At 46.9% G+C, this 23,714-nt stretch overlaps 1 protein-coding gene across 1 annotated transcript in view; it reads right to left on the bottom strand.

Annotated features, from left to right (window-relative positions):
* GMPR (guanosine monophosphate reductase) overlaps positions 1-23,714 on the bottom strand; it is a gene marked incomplete at both ends in the record, with an annotated part of 46,184 nt that overhangs the window by 14,005 nt on the left and 8,465 nt on the right. Inside the window, 5 exons of the mRNA XM_084228923.1 lie at positions 3,184-3,290; positions 7,117-7,198; positions 15,887-16,060; positions 20,858-20,941; positions 23,436-23,555. Coding sequence (XP_084085049.1) covers positions 3,184-3,290; positions 7,117-7,198; positions 15,887-16,060; positions 20,858-20,941; positions 23,436-23,555 — 567 coding nt within the window. The remainder of the gene's footprint in view (positions 1-3,183; positions 3,291-7,116; positions 7,199-15,886; positions 16,061-20,857; positions 20,942-23,435; positions 23,556-23,714) is intronic.

A 23,714-nucleotide genomic window follows, 5' to 3' on the forward strand; every position in this document is an offset into this window, starting at 1 on the left:
TGAATACCATTCTGAAGAATTACATGTAATGCTCTGGGGCAACTTATGATGAGTCTAATTTGCTAGGACAGGTTCCAGGAGCGTCTATTTTAAAAAGGTGCCAGGCGGACTCTCATGCAGCCAGCCCAACAGAAGGCTGCAGGGAGCAGAGTACGTCCTGGATGAAATGAACACCTCCCTTAGTCAATGTGTATGACATCCTGTACACGCTAGTTGTTCAATAAATGGTGTTCACTGTTCACTGGGGAAAAAGCTGAAGGAAAGAATATTGAGCAGAGGGCCTCAGACACTGTCAGCAGCCAAATAAACCTTCAGTCACTGATTCTAGCAAGCAGACCTCAACAGGTTGAAATGCTGGGTCAAAATTAATAGGGCGTCATCCCCAAGGATATTAATGTATTGCATTTGCATTTTAATAAAATCACCTATCAATTCTTTTTTAATAGTATGTTTATGATTTGTATTGGACTATTAAGGCTGAGTTAAAGAACTAAAACAGTCATTAGTATAGGGAAAGAACTGGTGTAGTTGATTTATCAAATGCCAAAATTAAAAACTCAAGGTACTTTAATAGATACTTTACATATGGAGGGGTGTTTGGTCGCATGGTACTTGTTGATCACAACTGATTCACATTTGGTTTAGGCACTCGGGAGTATCGAGGTGTCAGATTTTTATTAGGAAGACATGTGGAGGGGAGGGGCTCGAGCTCAGGCCGCAGCGGTGAGAGCGCTGAGACTAACCCCTAGGCCGTCCTGGAGGCCCCGCCAGAGGCTTAGTTAAATGGAGCCTTTAACCTTTATTAGGAGGCTTCAGGAGAACTACTGACAGCTGCTCCTCCAGCAAGTCAGAAGAGACTACGGCTGCCCTGCCCTTCCCTTCCCTCAGTGATCATCACTGTCTCCTCCTCGGGCCCGTGGGTGCTGAGGGAAGATGGCTTTCAGCGGCACCTCCATGTCTTCATCGGTGACAAGAGGGGGCAAAGTATGGGGATTTTTCAATTCTAAAACAAGTATTTTTCATGGATGAATCAGAAGAAAAACCTACACAGTTCAGAAAGTAATCAGGATTGTACTGATCCTGAAAGATTTCTTTGGTGATGATCGTGTGTAAAATCAATATTTAGAAGTTTCTAGAGATTTAAGTATGCAGACTTCTGATGTCCTCATAGAATAATGAATGCTCTTAGCGAGCTGAAGAGACTCAAAAAAACAAAGTAAATAACCCAGTCACAAAATGGGCAGAAGAGCTAAAAACAAACTTCTCCAAAGAAGAAATGCAAATGGCCAACAGGCATATGAAAAAATGTTCAACATCACTTGTCATCAGGGAAATGCAAATCAAAACTACCATGAGGTACCATCTTACACCAGTGAGAATGGCACATAGTAAAAAAACTAGCAACAACAAATGTTGGCGAGGGTGTGGAGAAAAAGGAACTCTCCTGCACTGCTGGTGGGAGTGCAAACTGGTCCAACCACTGTGGAAAGCTGTGTGGAGATTTCTGGACCTACTAAACATAGAGCTTCCATAGGATCCAGCAATTCCACTCCTAGGTATTTACCCAAAGGACACAGAAACATCAATTCCAAAGAACACCTGCACCCCTATGTTTATAGCAGCACTGTTTACAATAGCTAAGCTTTGGAAACAGCCCAAATGCCCAAAAATAGATGACTGGATCAAGAAGATGTGGTACATATACACCATGGAATATTACTCAGCATTCAAAAAAGATAAACACATGCAATTTGCAGCAACATGGATGGCGCTGGAAGGGATCATGCTCAGCGAAATAAGCCAGAAAGAAGACGAAAAACACCGGATGGTCTCACTCATAGCAGGAATTTAGAAACCAGCAAAGCACCTGTAGTCTATCCTTTGCACTTGTTTTCTTCACGTTGTATAGAAGAAATGGATTAAGTAGAAAAAGCCATACATTTCTGGGCATTAAAGAATAGTTTGTGTGGTTGTTCAGAATCATCTTGGAAGGTGCAGTGATTTATCTCTCCATATCCTCCAGATATTTCTTAGCTCGTAAGTGTCTTCTAGTACCACCGTCTCTTCTCCCATCAGTATACATTCTGTTTGCCTTCCTTGCTCCTAGAAGCTGCCCAAGGACATACGACAATATTCTAAGATCTTTCCAGGCCCTCCCTGGATGGCAGTGGTTTCATATCACACTTAAAACATCTCCTGAGGTGGTGACCTCGGGGCGCCCCAGCGCTCTCCTCACCTATCAATTCTTTAATGTGGGAACTGAGTTTAGCAATTGTACAAGTGAAAAGGTCTGAAGATTTGATTTATTCAAATGAGTCCACACTGTTCTAAGACCCTTAAAAAGCTGCCACTAATTCAGGATTTCATCCATATTAAGGGGAAGCTGAATTGTTCTATTCAATGACAGCCAACATGGTCTGTTCTGTTCTGAGCATCTCATCTAGAATGGGACAGATGTGAGGCGTCTCTGCAATGGTTTGAATGGTAGTCATGTCAATCCAGCTGGAGCAGAAGCATGGATAAGCTGGTGAGAGGCTTTAACTTGACCTTCATTCATTCAACCCTCAGTACAAGACAGGGGCTGTGGTTCTGCTCATCCAAGACCAGCTGGTGACACCTGGCACACCACAGGCTGCCCTGGAGTACAGGGGTGCCTAATCCAATGCCTCGTGTTCTTATGAAAATGAGAAATGTGGACACAAAGACAGATACCAGGACACGTGGAAACTGGAATTCTGGTACCACAAGCCCAGTAAATGCCAGAAGCCTGGACATCCCAGAGCCTCCATGGTCCCGCTAACACCTCGATTTCTGACTTCTGGCTCCAGAAATGAGACGGTAAATTTCTCTTGTTTAAGCCACCGGTTTCGGACGCTTTGTCAGGGAGCCCTAGCAAACTCACACATGGTCTTCTTGTTGTCTCTGCTCTCCCCTCTTCCCCTACTGCACTACTCCCCCAACTACTACTACTACAAAGTGCTGCCCCCCTCGCTGCAGAGGATGCTGGGAGTAGAGCCCGTGTCTCTGCTGAATGTCACAGCTACATGGTGCTGCCCACTCACTCCCAAGCCCAGAGGATACCCAGCTGGGAAGCAGGATTCCCTCAGCACTGGGGGTCAAGGGCCATGCTGCAGTCCCCTGAACAGCAGCCCAGATCCAACCCCAGCCCCAACAGAGACTTACAGAGATGATGTGCCCCTTGAGGCCGTGGGCAGAGTCCGCGCACTCGATCACGGCGCTCAGCTGGGGGTAGCCCACCCCGGTCTTGGTGCGGGTGGTGCACACGGAACCTAAGGGAGGGCAGAATGGACACCAGAGCAAAGGTTATGAATGAGCAGAACATGCTACACCAGCAGCCTCTGGCACCATCAGAGAGGGGTACGCGGAAGGCCAGGGAGGGGAGGGAATTTTGATATTATCAGATTCCTAACCAACTAAGCCTCATGGCCTCATCTGCTGAATGGAAACAAAACACTGATCTCCTAGGGTCCCGGTGCAGCCTGGACTCTGAAATCAGCTTCCATTTCAGAGCTCACATCAGCCACCTACACACCTTGAGTCCCCCGACCTCTGCTTCCCCAAGGTCAAATCTTCCTGGTTGACCATCTGCACAGCATCATCCCAGTTAGGGGCAGGCAAGTCCCAAGGGGCTAGTGTGTCCCCCTGCTCAAGTCTCACCCTTGCTCAAGTGAGCATCCCTGCTCACCAGGACCCCAGGATCCAGCTCCTCACGGCCCACCTGCCTCCCTCCTGCCCACCACCCTCCAGCCACAGTGACCTTTCGGCTCCTCCAGCAGAACAAGTCTTCCCACCTTAGGGACTCTCTGTACATGATGTTCTCTCTGTCCTAACATCCCCCTCTGGACCGACCCCCTAGTCTCGCCAACCCCTCTCATCTTTCAGGTTTCATCTGAAATGTCACTGCCTCAGGGAAGCTGTTCATCGCAGCGCTCATTTCAAAGAGAGGCACTCAAATAATTATTTGTGTAGGAACGAGGATCTGTTTTCTCTGCTGGATGGTAAGCGCCGTGGATAGTCATTGTTGTAGATCGGGCGCTGAGAAAAGAGCCGCGTACATAATAAGGCCCCATAAATAGTCACTGGAAGAATGCATGAGCTCAAGAATGAATGAGTCACCCTCATGCCTGTCTCTACTGCCTCGCCCCTGATTCAGTAGTTCCTAGATGGCTAATGGTGTGGATTCGGGGACACCCCAGGGCCAGTGTGAAAGCTGGGCGTGAACTCCTCCTTTGCCTGCCACAGCTGGGGGTGAGGCGCTGCAGCCGGGCCTCCTCTGCAGCTCCCTGCTAGCACTAGTGACATCACACCTTCCCGTATATTCTCCCACGGGTCACTAGGGACAGGATCCAATCACCTAAGCCTGACTTCAGCAGGGAAAGCAGAAACCAGGGGACCCACGTCCTGCATATGGCTGTAACAGGCCCCAGCAACCTGATGTGCACTGTGCGAGGCGGAGTTGGAGTTTTATCATCTTGGATTCAGAATTGGCTCTTCCCCTTCCTTCCCACTCAACTGACATCTCCTCAAGGCGGGCACGCCGCCGTCTGCACTAGGGGGGCCTTCAAAGGCCAGGTCAACTGCCTTCCTTGGAAACAGCCAAGGAAGATGTTTCCAAAGAGGCAGGGGAATGGTGTCAGTTAACCCCAGGCCAACAGTTGAAATTGAGTACATATTTTTGCTCCTTTAGAGGGGCAGGGGTGCCCATTTTTAATGCGTTTTCCCAGTTCCCAGGAGTTGCTCGATAACGACCCCTTTTTGATGATATCATTTAGATAGAGAACACCTGGTGTTTGTCGCCAATCTGTGAAACTTAAACATCATCTCCAACCAATTTAAAGAAGTGGCTCCAATACATCAGGCTTGAAGAAAGCCCATCACTCAGGGCCTCCCTGGTGGTGCAAGGGGTTGAGACACAGCACTACGTCAGCCATTGAAGCATGAGTTCGATGCCTGGCCAGGGAGTTACCCACATGGCGCAGCAGAGCTCTCCTGACTTGCCCGCTGCTTCCCTCAGCAGTGCACTTCATTAGTCTGCCTGTTCTGCTCCCCACTCTGTCTCCGGTGAATTCTCTCACCCCCCACACCTCTGGCCTGTACCCCAGCTCTTGTATATATAAATAAATCTTTTTAAAAAAAAAGGGGCAACAGAGCACAGTAAGTCTGCTGGGGACACAGAACATACACGTGGGGGCTGTGTGGCCAAATTCTAGAGCCCCACAAGATTGCTCACACACCCTCCCATCCTGCACAGGACCCATTCAGCACAAAGCAGTAAGCAGAACTCAAGGAAGTTTGGCCAAGCTAACCCAGACCCCTGCCCACCACATCAACAGGTGGTGAGTGCCCCTGCTTTGGGACACAAGCCTTCCTGGTCTATTACTAGCCGAAACTTGGGGGAAGCCAGTTTATTACAGTCTTACAGTCTATGCTAAGTGGAAGCTCCTTGCAAGTAAGAACTGGACCTCAGCCTTTCTTCAACTTTTCAGTCGTAACAGCCACTCAGGGAAGAAGTGATTTTCCTCTTGCTGAAAATATGTTATGGAATGACCTAGGAAGCAGCAATATAAAAGCTCCATCTTGAAAATCTACACAGGGCCTCCCCTGGTGGTGCAGCAGTTGAGTGCTGGGCTGCGAAGCTGCCGGTTTGATCCCCGGCTGCCCCGGCAAGGGTCCCACATGGCGTGACAGACCTCTCCTGCCGTGCCCGCTGCTCCCCTCAGCAGTGTACTTCGGTCCTTCTGCCTGCTCTGCTCCCCGCTCTGGCTCTGGTGAATTCTCTCACCCTCCCGCGCTTCTGACTGTACCCAATGCTTGAATAAATAAATAAATAAATCTTTTAAAAAAAAAAAAAGAAAAAAAGAAAATCTCCCCGTATGTTAAAAGCTCAGGAGCTGGCATGAGACTCCAGAGCTGCTCCTCCCAAAGGCCCTCCATAGACAGTGTGTTCCCTCAGGACTGATTAACTCGACACAGCGGCGTTCTCCCGCTTCACAGCAGTGCTTTCCCACACTCTTTCCGTATCGGTTCTGTTTCCTTTTTTGGTGGTGTCCTTGGAGTGGATGATATTTTTTTAATCTTTGCTGATTTTTTTATTCCCATGTGAAATTGGAGGTCTTCTATCTTTCTCTCCAGTTTTAGTGTTTGGCTAATAATGGGTGCGCAAGGGAGAATGTTCAAACATGGCAATGAAGGGACTCCCTGGTGCAGTGGCCTAGGGGTTAAGTCTCAGTGCTGTCACTGCTAAGGCCTGGGTTCGATCCCCAGCCAGGGAGCTACCCACATATGGCACAGCAGACCTCTCCTGTCTCGCCCGCTGCTCCCCTCAGCAGTGTATTTCAGTACATCTGCCTGCTCTGCTCCCCACTCTGTCTCTGGTGGATCCTCTCACCTCCTGCACCTCTGGCCTATACCCCAGTTCTTCTACGGAAAAAAAAAAAAAAACCCATGGCAATGAAGAATTTAAAAACATGGACACTCATGCTCACACCTGGACACAGGTAAAGTGACCACCAACTGAATGCAAGAGAGATGGAGCCACCCAGCATAAGGCCAAAGGCTCTGCCTTGGTCTTCCACTCAAAATGCCAATGGGCAGTTCTGAGAATACCTAAAAGGACAGGGGCAAAATCTGTGACAGACACATCAAGTGTGGAGCCAAAGGTGACAGCTGCCTGGGCCGTGCATTAAGTGCAAACGTGGCCTCAAAACAGCACATCTCGTTTGTACTTTTGAGAGCTGCTCAGACATTCACAAAAATTTGCATCATTCATATCAGTTAATTGCTCCACTGGTTCTTCACCCCTCACCTTCCTCTTAGAGCGGTATGGGATCATAAATGAATCTACGTTCTTTTCTTCCATATTAATGTTCTGAGGCCAAGACCTAACATTCTAACCACACCCAAGCACATCTGAGCAAGTCAAAGACATTTCTGATCAGGAACTTCTGAAGTTCAATGATACTCCCGGAAGAAAGTGCTTTAAAATTGAGGATATGCATCCTCATGCGTCCCTTCTGATACTCTGGACCAGCCCCTGAGCCCCAGGCCCCATCTCCCATCCCACACACCCTCTACTGTGCTTCCAGCAAGTCTTACCAGGCCCAACTCCCACTTTGATTATATCTGCTCCAGAAAGAATCAGCTCTTCCACCATCTCGCCTGTCACCACGTTCCCTGCCTGAGGAAGAAAGAACACAGCTCAGTCACGAACTCTTGCTGGTGGTACAAAGATAGAGGAGTAAGGCACTCACATGAATACCTAGAAAATAATGGAGGTGAGGAGAGGAAAAATATGGACCCAATGAGTTGATTTGCAGTATTTTCAGTTTGAAATTGATGGGCTGGGAAGGTCTCCTGGCTTCCTTCTCTACTGAAGAACAATAGAGAATTTGACACCTGAAAGCACATTTGGGTGGAATGGTAGCATAAAAAAGTATAGGACTCTATGACTTTTAGCTAGAAGAGACCTGGGAATATTCTAGGTCAGGTCTTTTGTATGTTTCACTGATAGATAAGACAGCATCTTACAGAGGACCCAAATACATAAAATAAGCATGATTATTTCATGCTGATAAAAATATTTATTGTTCAGCATGAAATGCTTCACAGATTGTAAAACCCTGAAGAACTTCAATGGAACCCCCAGGGCCCAGGGCCCAGGGCTGGGCATCCCACAGCTGGGGAAATACCTGGGTGTCCTCATCTAGACCCAGGAGGGCAGAGGAGCTTATGGGTCAGCAGCACTGAATAGGCTCAGCACTGAATTTCAAACCATGAAGCTATGTAGCCCTAAGAATAAACATGTGATCAGGAAGCAGTGGGGTCTAAAAACCAGAAGGCTGCATCTGGTTTGGAAATAGTACAAGTTCCTTCCCTTCAGGCGTCTGGGAGTGCAAAAATTGTTCCTGTATGACTACTCACTGCCCTGTGGATTTTTCAGCTGGCACGTAGAATACTTGGCAAGATGCCGGATTCAATTTTCACAACTGTGCAAAGCCTTCTCTGGGGAAGTGCATCCCTGCTCATTCTACTCATTTCTTGCATTGAAGCCCCAGTGTCTTTTCGCTGAATTATTTCCCAGAGGAAATTCTTCTTTTTTTAACCTAGACAAGTGACTGCTAGTTTTATATAAAAGGATCTTAGAAAAGGGTGGTGAGGAGGGATACTTTAACCCAAATAGCCTCTGACAATGGAAAATGGTAGACGGGGGCCTCCCCCGGTGGTGCAGGGGGTTGAGAGCAGCGCTGTGAAGCTGTCCGCAGCCTCTGCAATGCCAGTTCGATCCCGGCTAGCCAGCAAGGGTCCCACATGGCGCAGCAGACCTCTCCTGTCTTGCCCGCTGCTCCCCTCAGCAGTGTATTTGGTCAGTCTGCCTGTTCTCCCCACTTTGTCTCTGGTGAATCCTCTCACCCTACCGTTCATCTGGCCTGTACCCCGGTTCTTGCATAAATAAATAAATAAATAAATAAATAAATAAATAAATATTTAAAAGAAAAAGAAAATGGTAGACGGCCTAGAAAGAGGATTAGAATGTACAAAAATGCGGTAAATGATAAAGACAGAAGGAAGGGGATAATATTTCAATAGCAAGTGTAGAGAAAAGAGATCATTTGGAAACAGGATATAGATTATTATACCTCTTACCAAAATGAACTTTATGAAGATTAAAGAATTAAACAAAAATTGGAACTTCCTAAATTAAGAAAACTTCGACAACTTATAGCATAAAAGTAAAATAATAATATAAATTACCTACGTAAAAATAAAACCCACATTCGTATAAGCACCAAAATTGACCAGATTGGAAGGTAAGGAAGAATATCTACATTGATGAGAGGGGTTTCATATAACATTAAGAACTTTTCCAAATCTACAAGAAAAGTGCTAACATCTCACAGAACAATTGCCAAAAGATATGAACAAACCAATAAAAGAAAAATGTTGACTTAAAAATAAAAAAAGGAATGTGTTCAACCTAATGTTCAAGTTTAAATTATCAGTGATTTTCAATTCACAGATTATCAGTGATTGTAAACATTATATGCTAAGGGGAAGACTGCCAGAAGAATGTCAATTTCATACCAATTTCATACCAATTTCTAGTTCTCCTAGAAAGCAATTAGTCCATATAGAGCAAACGCAAATATGTACACCCTTAGATCCAATAAGCCTACTTCTAGAATTCTCTCCCAAGGACATAATCGTAGATGAGGTCAAGGGCTTTAGCGATCAGGATGTACTTGATCTCTGTGTACAACAGAGTAAAACTGCAAATATATTTTCCCAGATGAAAATGGTTCAACAAAATCCATCCCCCATTCATGTGAGGTTTTAAGTCCAGTATCACGGCTTAAATGCTTTTTGTAAAATGTTAGTGGAAACAGAAGGAAACAGAACAAAACCAACTATGTTTAAAAAAACAAACATGTATATATGAAAACATTCACTAAAATGCTAACAAATTGTGTCTACGCGAAGGAATTATCTGACTTGTGTTCATTTTCTTCTTTACAATTGTCTGGATTATAACCATAGAAAGCACATGAAGTTTAAATAATTCAATGGAAGAAGGTCCAGCATAAGCTCTATACCTGGAAAAGAACTTCATAGGTGCCTGAGAGATAAGACTCTGAGCTTTTACTCCTCCTGACCGGTTGACATGCCAAAATCTAAAACTAAAAATGAAAATAATAAATGAAAAGCTTAAAAAGGTGACTCTAAGCATCCTGCATAGCATCATTTTCATAGATAGGATTTTCTCCCCCTATCTGGGGCCTTCTACAACCATTTTATTTTCAAGGGCCTACATGAGGCAAAACAAACTCACTCAATTGGCTGGTGACACGTGGCAGGCACATCCTTATGTGTCAAAGTGAATTTAATAGCATGAAGGAAGGTGATGCTGTTTGGGGGGGTAGAGGCTTCTATGGGATGAACCCTCCCTTCAGCAACTGTGCGCCTCCTTAACCGGAGGTTGAGCTCAGCCACTGCAGAGAGGGCTGCCATGTGGAAAAACCCCAGCGGTTATGAAATATCTCGGGCATGAAGACAACTCAGGAACGCTGGCCACAGGCAGAGGATGACTGTGTCTATTTGCAGGAACAAAGTTGTCTATTCAACTTTGAAAGCAAGAAAGACCAAAATAAGGGGTAAAAGGAAAAGACAAAATTAGAACTGAGGAGAGCAACAGGAGTGTGGTCAGCTCTATGAAAGCCCTGGCCCCCTGGGCCTCCAGGCTTGGGGTGATGTTGGGGGGTGGGGGTACTGGTCTGGGGTGATTAGTGAGGAGTTGGCTTATCTAGGCCTGAGGCACCTCCTGGGTACAGCGGATACTAGATTGTCAGGCTGGGACGGCACAAAGCAGCACGTCCCGCTCAGTCACTGGGCTGTTCACGCCCCGCCATCCTGGGGCAGCTGCCATAGAAGTGAGGCCCCTTGTCGGGGTACCCCCACCCCAGAGAGGCTGAGCACTGCCCAAGTTCCTCTCTGTGCCCTGGGTTAGGACTGCTCCTCCCTGATGTGAGCCACGTGGGAAAGACAAACAAGCCACCACACAAGATCCCAAGTTCTGGAAAAAACCATTTTTCAGTCCTTCGGGGTAATTCCAAAACCAAAAGTGTTTTCCCAATTTTTCTAGTTTTCCTTTAGACCATGGCAAAAAGTGCAAAAAAGTTCAGGAAAAACATGCAGAAAAACCTGGGGTCAAATGCTGAACCTCTCACTTCTCACGTAATTTTAAGCAATCACTTCCATTCTGACCCTCAGTTTATCCTACTATAAAATAGGGGCTCAACATCATCTTCTGTTATTATCATTGTAAAGCTTACAAAGAAAGGTTTATAAAATTCTCAGCACAGTGCCCAGCTCTCTGTCGGTGTGCTCAGTACAACGTTAGTCCCTCCACTTAAGAGTGACTTCTATTCTACCTTGTTTTTTTTTTTTTTTTTTGAGCTTTTTAAATTGTAGTCAATTATGCATAACATAAAACGTGCCATTTTAACTACCTTTAAGTACACAAGTTAGTGGCAGCGAGGGCCTTCTCACCGGGGCAGCCATGCACCAGGCATCTCCAGAGCCCTTCAGTCAGCCCGAACTGAATTCTGCACCTGTGAAACAATAACTCTGTCTATAACGTGATGGAACATTCCACACACATGGAAAATGTCCCTCCACCGAGCAGTGGAACCAAATAGAAGCTGCAAAGCAACAGCCACCCTTTATAGCACTTTAAACTGAATTTACTATGTGACTCTCAGAGAAATGACCTGAATCTGTGGCCCAATGTGGCTTTTAGCCACAAGTCCAGTTCGCACCAATTCCAGAAAGAGGAAGAAAACAGGAAATGCAGGTCACTGGGCCTGAGAGGTCAAGTCCCTATTCTTAGTAAAGTTCTCTCTGTGAACACCTGCAAGGAGCTGCGTCTGCAGTCTAATCTGAACAGATCAGCTGTCACAGACTTACCTGCCCAGGGCAGACATCACAGAGCCACCTGCACCAAAGTCTTCCCCAGAACCAACACAGGAGCCATCAGTTCCGAGTCCGAGCAGGCCCTAGGGGCAGACGGCCTGGCTCTGAGCCCCAGGCCCACCTCTTACTGGCTGTGTAATCTTAGAAAAATTCCTTGATCTCTCTGAGACTATAATAACAGTAGATGCTATTATCCTCACTCAAAGATTTGTTATTAAGAGAAATGCATCATCCATGTTGGTGCCTTTTCCCACAGTACCTAGAACATACTAGAATACCTTCTTCTCCATCCACCAGGCATATGGCCAGGGCAGCACCTTTACAGGACCCTTTCCTGCCAAAGCAGTCCCTGCTTCCTCCCTCCCTGCATGTGGCAAGGCTTGCTTAGGTGAATGCAGGATGCACCGGGCACTGCCACCTCCGGCTACAGAGGCCCAGTGCTGCCAGTTCAACCAGCAGTGTTCCCGACACCCTTTCTAGCCATTGCATTGTCACGATGGCAGTAATAATCAGTACTGTACTATGTACTTTTCAGCTCTAATACTTTGGCCAAATGATAATGCAGTCTCACCATGGCTACAAAAGCTATGAGAGAAAGAATATTTCCTGAAACCAAGTGGGTAAGAGCATGGAAGTTTCTCAATGAATCCAGATTGCAAGGGTAAATGCAGGTAGAGGATGACTTAGGAATAAACATCTACCTTGCCAAAAGTCTCCTGTTTGTTACTGGGGAAACCAACAGAATGATGCAAACACATCCCTGAGCCTGCCAGCCAGGGCTGGAGAGAACTTCCTGTTGGTGGCTGTCCTGAGGGCAGTGGGAACTCTGTGGCAAACTACCCTCACCGCCTCATCACCCTGCCACCTCCCGGCTCTGCACTGGCAATGACCATGTCCTGCCAGCCTCCCCCTACACTGCCCTCTCCACCCGGGCTTTGTCCCTGGGGGTGGAACACAGGCTCTCAAGTCTATACAACAGGAAGCAGGCAGCTCTCCAGGGCTGCTCTGAGCTAGAACTGCAGCCAACCGTTTAAAGCCAGCCATGCTAAGCTCCGGGCTCCACTGGGCCTCTGCTGTCATTATCCCTGGGAAAGAAGTGGGACCTGTTTCCTCCGACTTCTTCAAACAAACAAAAACAACGCTCCATCCCTCCCCACGCTCTTCTACCTCATTTCTCAGCACACGCCCTCATCACTACTGACAAACGACCATTTGGGAACACTGAACTCCCCAAAACACCACCCCATCTGATCCCTCCACTGTCCTCCAGTCATTTCTGTCCTCAAGACTCCTTTGCACAGGTGAGGAAAATGAGGTGCAGAAGGCACAGGGCTCCCCCACAGGGAACCAGCCCAGGTGGCAATTTTCATGGCCTTACAATTAGAGGGAAAGTAGAACAAGGAGGAGAAGGGCATGTGTGGCATCTGGAAGGGGTTAAAATGTGCTCCAGAAACAAGGAAACACTGTACCCTGTATCTGAGACCATGTGGGTGGAGCTCAACACACTGCAGAGCAAAAGATGATGTTAAGATAAGCAGTAGAGGGCCTCCCCTGGTAGCGCAGGCGGTTGAGCTCCGCACTGTGAAGCTGTCCACAGCCTCTGCAGCGCCGGTTCGATCCCGGCCGGCCAGCGAGGGTCCCACATGGCAAGCAGACCTCTCCTGTCGCACCCGCTGCTCCCCTCAGCAGTGTATTTCTTCAGTCTGCCTGTTCTGTTCCCGGCTCTGTCTCTGGTGAATCCTCTCACCCTCCCACACATCTGGCCTGTACCCCGGTTCTTGGGTAAAATAAATAAATAAATCTTTAAAAAAAAAAAAAGATAAGCAGTAGAATTACCACATGTATAAGGTCATCAGGCAAAATGAAATGGTGTTACCGAGGACTGCACAGGTAGGAGGTAGAACCAGACACCCAGGAAGGACTGACTTCCAGGGCTGGGGGTTTTCATGTGAGGTGAAGAAGGGGCACCTGAGTGCATGCCCACGGAAGGGCTGCTTATGTTACGACTGTTTATTAAACACCCATGTTACATCACTTTTCTGGACGTCCCATCTGACAAGTTAATAAATGAATTACTAAAGGAAAAAGCAGTCACTGAGTTGCTCATTAAATAAGCATAATTTTATGATGCTCAACCCTCACAACTAACTCTTACACCCTAAAATGCTGGTACATGTAAACCACAGCTTTTCACATTTCTCGGTCCTCGGAGCAGTTAAAGCAGGTGAACAGGAACGCTCTGGATCCACCACCTTGGATAAGACACAATGTCAACAGCGACCCGGCTTATTCCTACTCTCCTGGTGGCCTAAGCAGGCACCTGTCACACGCTCTACCAGCCTACTGTTGTCCCCCGGGATTTGTTAATGTCAAATGCTGTTTCTGGACTGGTGGGCTCCGGCTCTGGTCTCACTGGAGCCCACCCTTCTGTTCCCTCTTTCCCATGTCCCAAATAAAAACTTATCCCAGAAGTAGGCGGCAACTGGGGTCTCACCTACCCATCACGGGGTCATGAGAAAGGGTAGGCTCATGACCCTCCAGCACAAGTCCCAAAGTCAACCTCCACACCTCAGAACTGGGAAGCAGGGTGCTTGCTGGTCACACACTTATCACCTAGTGAAAAAAGGGAATTTATCGCCAAAGTTAACAAGGGCAGGCTGGGTTATGTTAACAAGAAGCCAAGGGCAGAGCTTGGACTTTGCAATCAGCCAACCTAGCTTCAAACCCCAACTTTACTGCTACTGTTGATGTGACTGTAAAAATGCCGAAGCAGAAGAGCAAAAGTTCTCACTGGTACATTCGGGACAACAGACCCTACTCTTCATAGAGATGCTGTAAAGAGGACAGAGCCAATGCCATTGGCAACACTAGAGGGTAACATGAACTCCGCTGTTTCCCACCCAGCTTCTGATGCTGGTAGGGCCGGCAGACCCCAGCACAACCCCTGATCCTTTCTTCTCATGCTTCTCTGGAAAGCATGAAAATACCTTTCAAAACCGTGGGAATCCTTTAACAGAAGATTTCATTTATGAACAGAAATAATTCCTCTCTCCCAGCTCCCTTACAAGATGAAATTGAAGAGAAATAAAGTTCAAAATGCAAAAAAAAGGAAAAAGGGAAGTAAGTTTTCTATCTAGTAGATAATCTATAATTGCCATGTTAATTAAGAGCAGGAAAGACACGCATAATTACAGTATAGATTTTCTAGAAGTGCAGATTTACCCCAGAGCTTCTACTCCCTTCTTCTGTAAATACACCTTCCCAACAATACCAGACAATTGAGGTTAGTTAATAATTAGGGAAATTCAGAAAAAGGCAGGAAAAAGTCAAGAAACAAAAATTCTAAAGGAAACACCACCTGAAGTGATTTGAAAATAATAGTTAATTATTGCAAAATGTCCATAATGGAGATTTCAACTCTTACATAACTTTTCTATTGGCAAACAGTAGTGGGTGTTGATGACATAACGTGTTAAACAGAAACTCAGTTCTATGTTTTCATTTTTTAAAAAGCACTTTGTTAATGAGTGACAAAGACCTTTTTGAAAAGTACCACATAGTAAAGAAACATTTGATGATATTTAGCAGAGCGAAGGAGCCAACACTTGAACTTTATTTTTTAAGGCGAGGCAGTTTTCACCTTCCTCGCACTGCTGGCTACCCTTTATCTAATGATTCTCCACTACTGTCTGAATAAAAAGACTTCAGGGGCCTCCCTGGTGGCGCAAGGGGTTAAGCACCGCACTATGAAGCAATCCGCACCCTCTGCAGCACGAGTTCGATCCCTGGCCGACCAGGGAGCTACCCACATGGCTCAGCAGACCTCTCCTGTCTCGCCCGCTGCTCCCCTCAGCAGTGTATTTCAGTCAGTCTGCCTGTTCTGTTCCCCACTCTGTCTCTGGTGAATCCTCTCACCCCCCACACTTCTGGCCTGCACCCCAGTTCTCGTATGCATAAATAAATAAATCTTTTTTTTAAAAAAAAAAGAAGGCTCGAAAGAGAATATAATCCCTAGCCTTCCTGGTAGCCTAAGGGTTAAGTCTCAGCGCTACCACCTCAAGGGCCTGAGTTTGATCCCTGGCCAGTTTGATCCCTGACCCACATGGTGCAGCAGACCTCTCCTGCCTCACCTGCTGCTCCCCTCAGCAGTGTATTTCAGTAGATCTGCCTGTTCTGCTCCCCACTCTGTCTCTGGTGAATCCTCTCACCCCCCAACACCTCTGGCTTATACCTCAGTTCTTCTATGCAAAAAAAAAAAAAAAAAAAAGAGAGAGAGTGAGCAACCGAGAGAAAGAATATAGTGTCCCCAACACTAACACTGAACAACACTCTTTGCTCCCTCATTTCAGGGGAACAAATACCTACCATAGCAAATACCTACCTCCCCCACCATACCTACCATAATAGTGTGTTCTGGAAATTTGGCACGGACGAGTTTCACGAATTCCACAAAATGCTCTGAATACCCATTGGCCACATCCAGGCAAATAAACTTGACCTGTGGCACAGCTTCCAGGATGCTGCTCATCTTCTCCAGATCGTTCTTCCCACTGCCCGAGCTCACAGCTATATGCTGTAGAAAATAAACCAGGAGGCAGAACATGAACAGCTGTCTGGGAAGTCAGCCCCTGAGCCACCATTCGCCTGTTCTGGAGACAGCACAGGGCCCTTCTGTTTACCTTGATCAAATAGATCCACAGATCCACTCTGGACCTGCTTGGGAAGCACAGGACAGCTGGGGCAAAAGCACTCAAGGTTCAGTTAGCTGAACCTTGATTCTGTTCTCTTTTCCCCCAATTAAATTGTGGAGACCTTAACTTGAGGCCTCCCCCTTGGAGTCTTAACAGTAAAGATTGTAAATCATCAGGACACATCATCTGTGGCTTTTGTTTAATGTCCTCAAGCTCTGTCTATGGAACTCTGAACCGTGGGGCTGCTGGTGCGAATGCACCCCTTGCTGGAGAAAGGCAGAGGCAGTAGGAACGAGGCGGTACATCAACTCAGGTGCTCGGGCCAAGGCTGTAGCTGTTGCTCCCAGCATCTTGGTAGGAGGTATGCAGAGGGAGGGAAAGATGTCTAAAACTAGTGATAAAATGCCTTCCTATTTTCACCGTTACCCCTCCTCCGTGATATCTGTCCCCCGAGCTGGCAGCACCAGTGCCCTCCAACCCAGCCCTGCCTCCGCTGAAAATCTGCTCGCTGGGACTTGGCTTCGGTATTCTGTGCCTGTGAGCAGCTCATCCAGGGAATGTGCCAGCACCTGCATCTCGCTGCTGTAAGAATATTTCTATTTTAACTCAAATCTCTAAGCCAAAAGCCACATATTGAACTATCCTTTGTTATTGCCCCCCACAATCAATAGAGCTACAACCCAGGTACCACGTATAAACTGATAGTAATGTAACAGGGTAATCTCCAGGGAGAGGGAGGTTCCAGGTTCCTTGTCCCACCCAAGGGAGGGTGGAGCTGAGCAGGGAGAAGCTGGAGAGAACAAGGAAGGGTTGAGAAGACTTGGAGGAGGCACATGGAGCAGAGACATGTGAAGAAGCTGCGCTTGCTTCTCAGCCTTGGACTTGCACCAGGGAATTGGGGGGCATGGAAAAAGACACTTGAAAGAGACAGAGACGTGGGTGAGAGACCCGTGCAGAGGCTGACAGTGGCAGCCTTTATCTTGACTTGGGTTTTGATTTTGCTTCTTTCCTTCTAGACTTGCCTGACCCCTTCTGTCCCTTCCCTATGGGTCCTGACCAGAAGGTGCCTTAGATTTGGGGCAGGCTTTTGGGCCTCAGCTGCCCTGCTTCGGGTCAACCCTGTTTGGCTGGGCATGTACCCATGAGGGGATGGGTAAACTTGGGTGTTTCATGTGGAAACTAGTTTATATTTTTCCCCTACTTTTCTCTCTATTGCACACTCATTGTATTAACCTTCCTTATGCATTAGATTATGTTTGTCTTGATGTGGCAGATGGCAGAACCTACTTAGAGCAGACAGGCTTGGGGGTTCTGGGGTGCCCCTCACCCTGTCCTGAAACAGCAACACTATATACACTATACACTTACTCCAGTTTTCTCTTGGGGACCGTCTGATTAGGGCCCCAACCATACATCCTTTCCTCCCTCGAGAGCTTTGCCACCTCTTTATTTTTCCTTTCACTTCTTTTAAAGATGAGCACACAGAACTCCAGATTGGTTAGGTTTTTTTCAGTATTGCTGAGTTTTTAATATTCTCTCTTATTCATTAGCCTTTAATTCAGTGGGAAGCAGGGCAGGAAGTCAAATTGTAACAGGGTGGTCCTCAGGAAAGAGGGAGGGTCCAGGTTTCCTGCCCCATCCAAAAAGAGAGAGGAGAAGCTGCAGAGGAGACTGAGGAAGGAGGAAGCAGGATGGAGACAGAAGGAGACCTGGAGGAGGCCCATGGAGCCGAGAGACACGTGAAGAAACTGCGCTTGCCTTGTGGTCGTGGACGGGGTGACACAGATGTGGGTGAGACCCGTGGGGAGGGGACCATGGTGGGTTTGTGTTTATTTTAATTTTGCTCTTTTCCCTCCAGACTTGTTTGGTTGTTTCTGCTCCTTTTCTGTGGGTCCCCACCGGAAGGTGCTTTAGACTGTGACAGGCTTTGGGGCCTTGCTCTGGGCCAATCCCATTTGGGTGGACTTTTACCCACGAGGGGATGGATAACTTTGGGTCCTTGATTTAGAAACTAGATTCTTTGTCTTTCCTGTATTGTTTCCTAGTTGTATGAAAGTTCCTTCCCATTAAAGTCTCATGTTTTGTATTGATGTGGGGGATGGCAGAACCCATTTAGAGCAGGCAGGTTTGGGGGGTCTGGGGTGCTCCTCTCCCTGCCCTGGAACAGAATCATCACACCTGGTAATGAAAGTCAGGACTGCAACAAACAGGCTGCTCAAAACTCTATTCCCCAAACCTTTACAGAGAAGAGGGGGTAAGTGAAGCGAGTATAATCCATCTGAACCCAATATGGGGAAAATAGCTGACTTGCTACTGAATCAGAGTTATTTTATCTCCAAAACCACCTTCTCACTAATCAAAATCCATAAATAATGACGGCATAGCAATAAAAACCAAAAACAAAATGTAATCTTAAAAAGCTGTGGACTGGGCCTCCTTGGTGGTGCAAAGGGTTAAGTCTCAGTGCTGCGAAGCTGTCCACAACTGCTGCAGCACAAGTTCGATCCCCTGCAAGAGAGGTGACCTACATGGCGCAGCAGACCTCTCCTGTCTCACCTGCTGCTCCCCTCAGCAGTGTATTTCTGTCAGTCTGCCTGTTCTGTTCCCCACTCTGTCTCTGGTGAATCCTCTCACCCCCACACACCTCTGACCTGCACCCCAGTTCTTGTATGCATAAATATTTAAAAAACAAAAAAAGCAGTGGACTATGCAGTTATGGTCCAACCACAGATGATGTGATTATAGAAAAGAACCTCTCCCCGACCCTACAGGCAATGAGGAGGCATCACCGAAGCACCAGGAAGAAAAGCAGGTGTGTTCTACTGGGGCTTTTGTTATTTTCAAACTTTCCCCTTTTATATACCAGCTTCAGTGAGCTATAATCACAAACCATACAACTCAGCCACTTAAAGTGCTGGGTTCAGCCTCAGTTATTCAAATTATTATTCAGCCTCAGTTATTCAGCCTCAGTATATTCAAATTTGGGCATCCATCACCACAATTAATTTTAGAACGTTTTCACGGCCTCCCCCTGCCAAAAAAAAAAAAAGAACCAACTCTTCCACACCTCTCAGGCCTCACCTCCCAACTCATGCCCCAAGCCTCCCATCCCACCAGCTTTAGGCAACCTCTGATCTATTTTACATGTCTTGAGGCTTGTCTATTCTTGACATTTCATGTAAATAAGATTATGAATGTGGCCTTTTGTGTCTGACTTTTTCACTGAGCAAGAGGTTTTCAAGGTTCCCACCTGGTGCTTATGGGTGTGGCAAGAATCAGTATTTTGCTTTTTATAGTGGAATAATAGTCCATTGTATGGATATACCAGATTTTGTTTATTCACTCAACCGTTGATGGCTATTTGGGTTGTTTTTACCTGCTGGCTGTTATGAATCATGCTGCTGTGAGCATTTGTGTACGAGCTTTGTGCGGACATCTGCTGGGTCTATGCCTAAGACTGGAACCGCTGAGTCATAGGGTAACTTATGTTTGGCCTTTGGAGGAACTGCCAGACTGTTCTCCAATGCTGCTGCACCCCCATCCAACCCTGCCATCAATCTGCCAAAGTTCTCATCTCCATCTCCACACCAACACTTGATACTCTCAGTCTTTTTGATTATAGCCATCCTAGAGGATATATTGTGTATTCAACTCCAAAACAACTGGTAATTAGATGTTTTTTTCTACAGTCAAAATGCAACAGGCTACTTCCCAGGCAAAGGGGTGGTTCCAGGTTCCCTGCCCCACCCTAAGGAGGGGTGGAGCTAAGCAGGGAGAAGTTAGAGAGGACAGGATGGGGAAAGAAGGGAGATTAAGGAGGAGGCCTGGAGGAGGCACATGGAGCAGACAGACATGTGAAGAAGCCATGGACTTGTACCAGGAACTTGGAGGACATGGAAGGAGGAACCTGAAAAAGATGTGGGTGGCTGACAAGGGGAAGCTGACAATGTCAGGCTTTGCCTTGACTTGGGTTCTGATTTTGTTCTTTTCCTTCCAGACTTGCCTGGCCCCTTCTGCCCCTATCCTATGGGCCCACACCAGGAGGCGACTTAGACTTGTGGCAGGCTTTTGGGCCTCAGCGGTCCTGCTTTGGGTCAACCTGCATGGCTGGGCATTTGCCCCCAAGGAGATGGGTAACTTTGGAAGCTTGATTTGGAAACTATATTCTTTCTCTTCTCTCTGTTGCACTAATCAGTGCACATTAATTGTATCAAAGTTCTTTTCCATCGAAGTTTTTATACACTAGAACATGTTGTATCTTTATGCAGCAGATAGCAGAACCCATTCAGAGCAGGCAGGTTTGGAGGCCCTGGGGTTCCCCGCCTCTGCCCTGTAACAAAAAGGCATGTTCAGACTGTATGCAGCCCCCAACCCCATCCAGCATGGGAAACACAGGTGTTGCTCAAGCACTTAGCTGTAACACTTCACCTTTCAAGGCAAAACCAAAACCCCAGATCGTCCTTACAAAATATGATACAGAATGGTTTTCTCGGCATTTCCCTGGCACTGATGAAATGGGGGCCACTGCTACACGCTCACCACCATCTTCCCCAGCTCTCTTTCAAGACTGCATGCCTATGTATCTGCTATGCATCCCAACCCTCTTGAAATCCCTGTGTATTTCCTTTCCCTACCCCCCTCCCCAAAAGATGTAATTCATAACCAGGATGCAGTCCTACCGGCAGGCATTCTGGGTGATTCGCGGCAAAGAGCTTCCAGTCATCCAGGGTATAATGCTTATGAATGGCTGTAAACATGGCATGCTAGGAAACAAAACAGCACTGTTAGGAGGAGAGATCAGGAGCCCTACCCCTCCCTTCCTCCATCTGGAGGGGTGATCCAACAAGACAAAAGCTTTGGTGTTCCTGCCATTCATGCTTAATCTGTTTTGAATACGCTCCTGGAAGCCAAAAACAGACAGAGGTGTAACTGGTGAAATCACAAAACCGGGTTTTCCATTCTGAGCTGATCAGACATCCCTGCATTCAGGATTTAGACGCCTCTGCCAGGAGGTAGGGGAGGGCCCCTGAGCTAGGCCAAGAGTAGCTCCCACTTAAGAAGGGTTGCCCAGAGGCAGAGGCCAACCCAAAAGAATTTCAGTTTACACCTGAAAGCTTTTCTTTGTGATCACAATCGAACCATTTCTTCCTATAAATTAAACCCAGCAGGCAGTCGGTATTTCTGGGGGAAGGAATTATATAAATTATAATCCCAGATGGCTGGCTAGCTGACATTTATTGAGTGCCTACTTTGTGCAAGCACTTTCCATACACTGGTTCTCAGAACAAGTTTGCACAGTAATATGAGCTTCCAGGGCAGATATGGAGCTTAGCAAATTTAAACTTAAGAAAGTTAACCACTGCTTGGCCAGGATGGCGCAAGGCCAGCATCACACAAGTCAGATTTCGGAGCTCAGGGCCACGCCTATCATTTTTCTGGGCCAGTTTCCCCATGTACAATTTCCCATTTTCAGGCCTCCCTGGTGGCCTAGGGCTTAAGTCTCAGTGCTATCACCCCTAAGACCTGAGTTTGATCCCTGGCCAGGGAGCTGACCCACATATGGCGCAGCAGACCTCTCCTGTCTCTCCCGCTGCTCCCCTCAGCAGTATATTTCAGGAGATCTGCCTGTTCTGCTCCCCACTCTGTCTCTGGTAAATCCTTTCACTGCCCCCACCCCTGCACCTCTGGCCTGCACCCCAGTTCTTTTATGCAATACATAAAATACAATTTCTCATTTTAGGAACTTATCAACTTGCAGCAATTCTGGGGATGCTAGAAATAGAAGAATCAAGGATCTGTGTCTCATTAATAAGGGATCTTTTTTTTTTAAGATTTTTATTTATTTTATGCATATAAGAACTGGGGTGTAAGTCAGAGAATCAGGGTGGGGGGTGAGAGGATTCACCAGAGAGTGGGGAGCAGAACAGGCAGATCTACTGAAATACACTGCTGAGGGGAGCAGCGGGCGAGACAGGAGAGGTCTGCTGCGCCAAGATCGAACTCATGCTGCAGTGGCTGGCAGTAGCTTGACAGCGTTGTCTTTAACCCCTGCACCACCAGGGAGGCCCTAATAAGGAATCTTTCTTATGAAAATGGAACAGCATAGCAAGTTCCAGGTTTTTCATGGACTAATAATCTGACAGGGGACTTAAACAAGATTCCACCCACTTTTATGCTAACTCATAATCCATTAGTAGCAATGGCTGATCACAGAGCAGAGCATGGAAAAGAGGGAAAGAGGAAATAGAAATTCCTCTAGCAATGTATCAGCCTCAGGCCCAAAGCTCAGTGAGGACGGAGGACTGCAGGACAATCCAAGGGATGGTGGAGGCAGAGATCAACCCCTACTCCATTTTTTACCATAATTTGTTGAAAAATCACAAGTTAATAATGAACCCCAGTTCCTCCTAAGGTTTTGACTTGCTCACAGGGAAAAGCTCTTTCAACTAATTGCATTTATTTTCTCACTTGGCAGGCAACATCAAAGGATACAGACACACACCCCCGTGCACATAAGAAGCAAACATGTCACATCCAGGCTGCACAAGGCTGTAAGGCCTGCAGCAGCGTGGATGGATAGAACTGCCCACCGATGATTTATCCTTTATTTTCCCAAAGCCAAGATACTAGCTACTCCCTTTATAGGAAATCGGGCTGGTAATTGATCAAAAGGGATCTTGAGCTTATATTATTACTCATCAAGTTCAACTGGGAGGTAAATCTCTTATCCTGTAGTCAGTTTAGATTTGATTCTCGGCTCTTGTGTCTTAAGGCCAGTCACCCACCCTCTCGCTTTCTGACTCAGTTTCCCCAACTGTAAAGGTCCCAGCGAGTGGAGTTGTGACATTATATGTATTATATCCAGTGCTTGGCACCTAATGGGTGTTTTCCACATGATAATGTAGTAAGTGCCACAGTACCGATGGCACATGAAGCAGTCCTGACTTAGTTTCAGAGGCGCCGTGACTCTTATACTTCTCTAACTTTATAACATGGCACAATGTCTGATTTCTTTTTATAGCTCCGATTTCCAAACTCTCCTGGGCATTTTCAAGGATGAAATGGATGCAGTTCTGGTCTAGACACTACAGATACTCTCATCCAAAAGGAAAGAAAAGGAGGGAGTCGCCAGCAACCGCCAGACACAGAGCTGAGCAGTTCAGTTGCAGAGAAGGCCCCTGGCTCAGAGCGAGGGCAGCCTCAGCTCCTGATAACCTGCCCAGAGTAACAGCAGGCGGTAAAAGCCAGCCCTCCTACCTGTGACATCACCACTGCCATCTCGAAGGTCCCCACGGTGTCCATGTTGGCCACGATGATGGGAATCCCTGAGTAGGTCTGCTTCGAGTTCCGAAACGTGAAGGTTCGCTCCAGATCCACCTAATGGCAGGAGGAAGAAAGACATGCTTAGCTTGTCATGTGGTATTTGCAGTATTTCTGGTTTAGAGCCAGTGGGAAGTCTAGAAAGGGGAAGAATATGTCTCTTGGTCCAGATTGCCCAGGGGCTGTTTCAAAGACAACAGAGTTCTTAAGGAAACC

This window comes from Talpa europaea, assembly GCF_964194135.1.
Source record: "Talpa europaea genome assembly, chromosome: 2".
Classification (NCBI taxonomy): domain Eukaryota; kingdom Metazoa; phylum Chordata; class Mammalia; order Eulipotyphla; family Talpidae; genus Talpa; species Talpa europaea.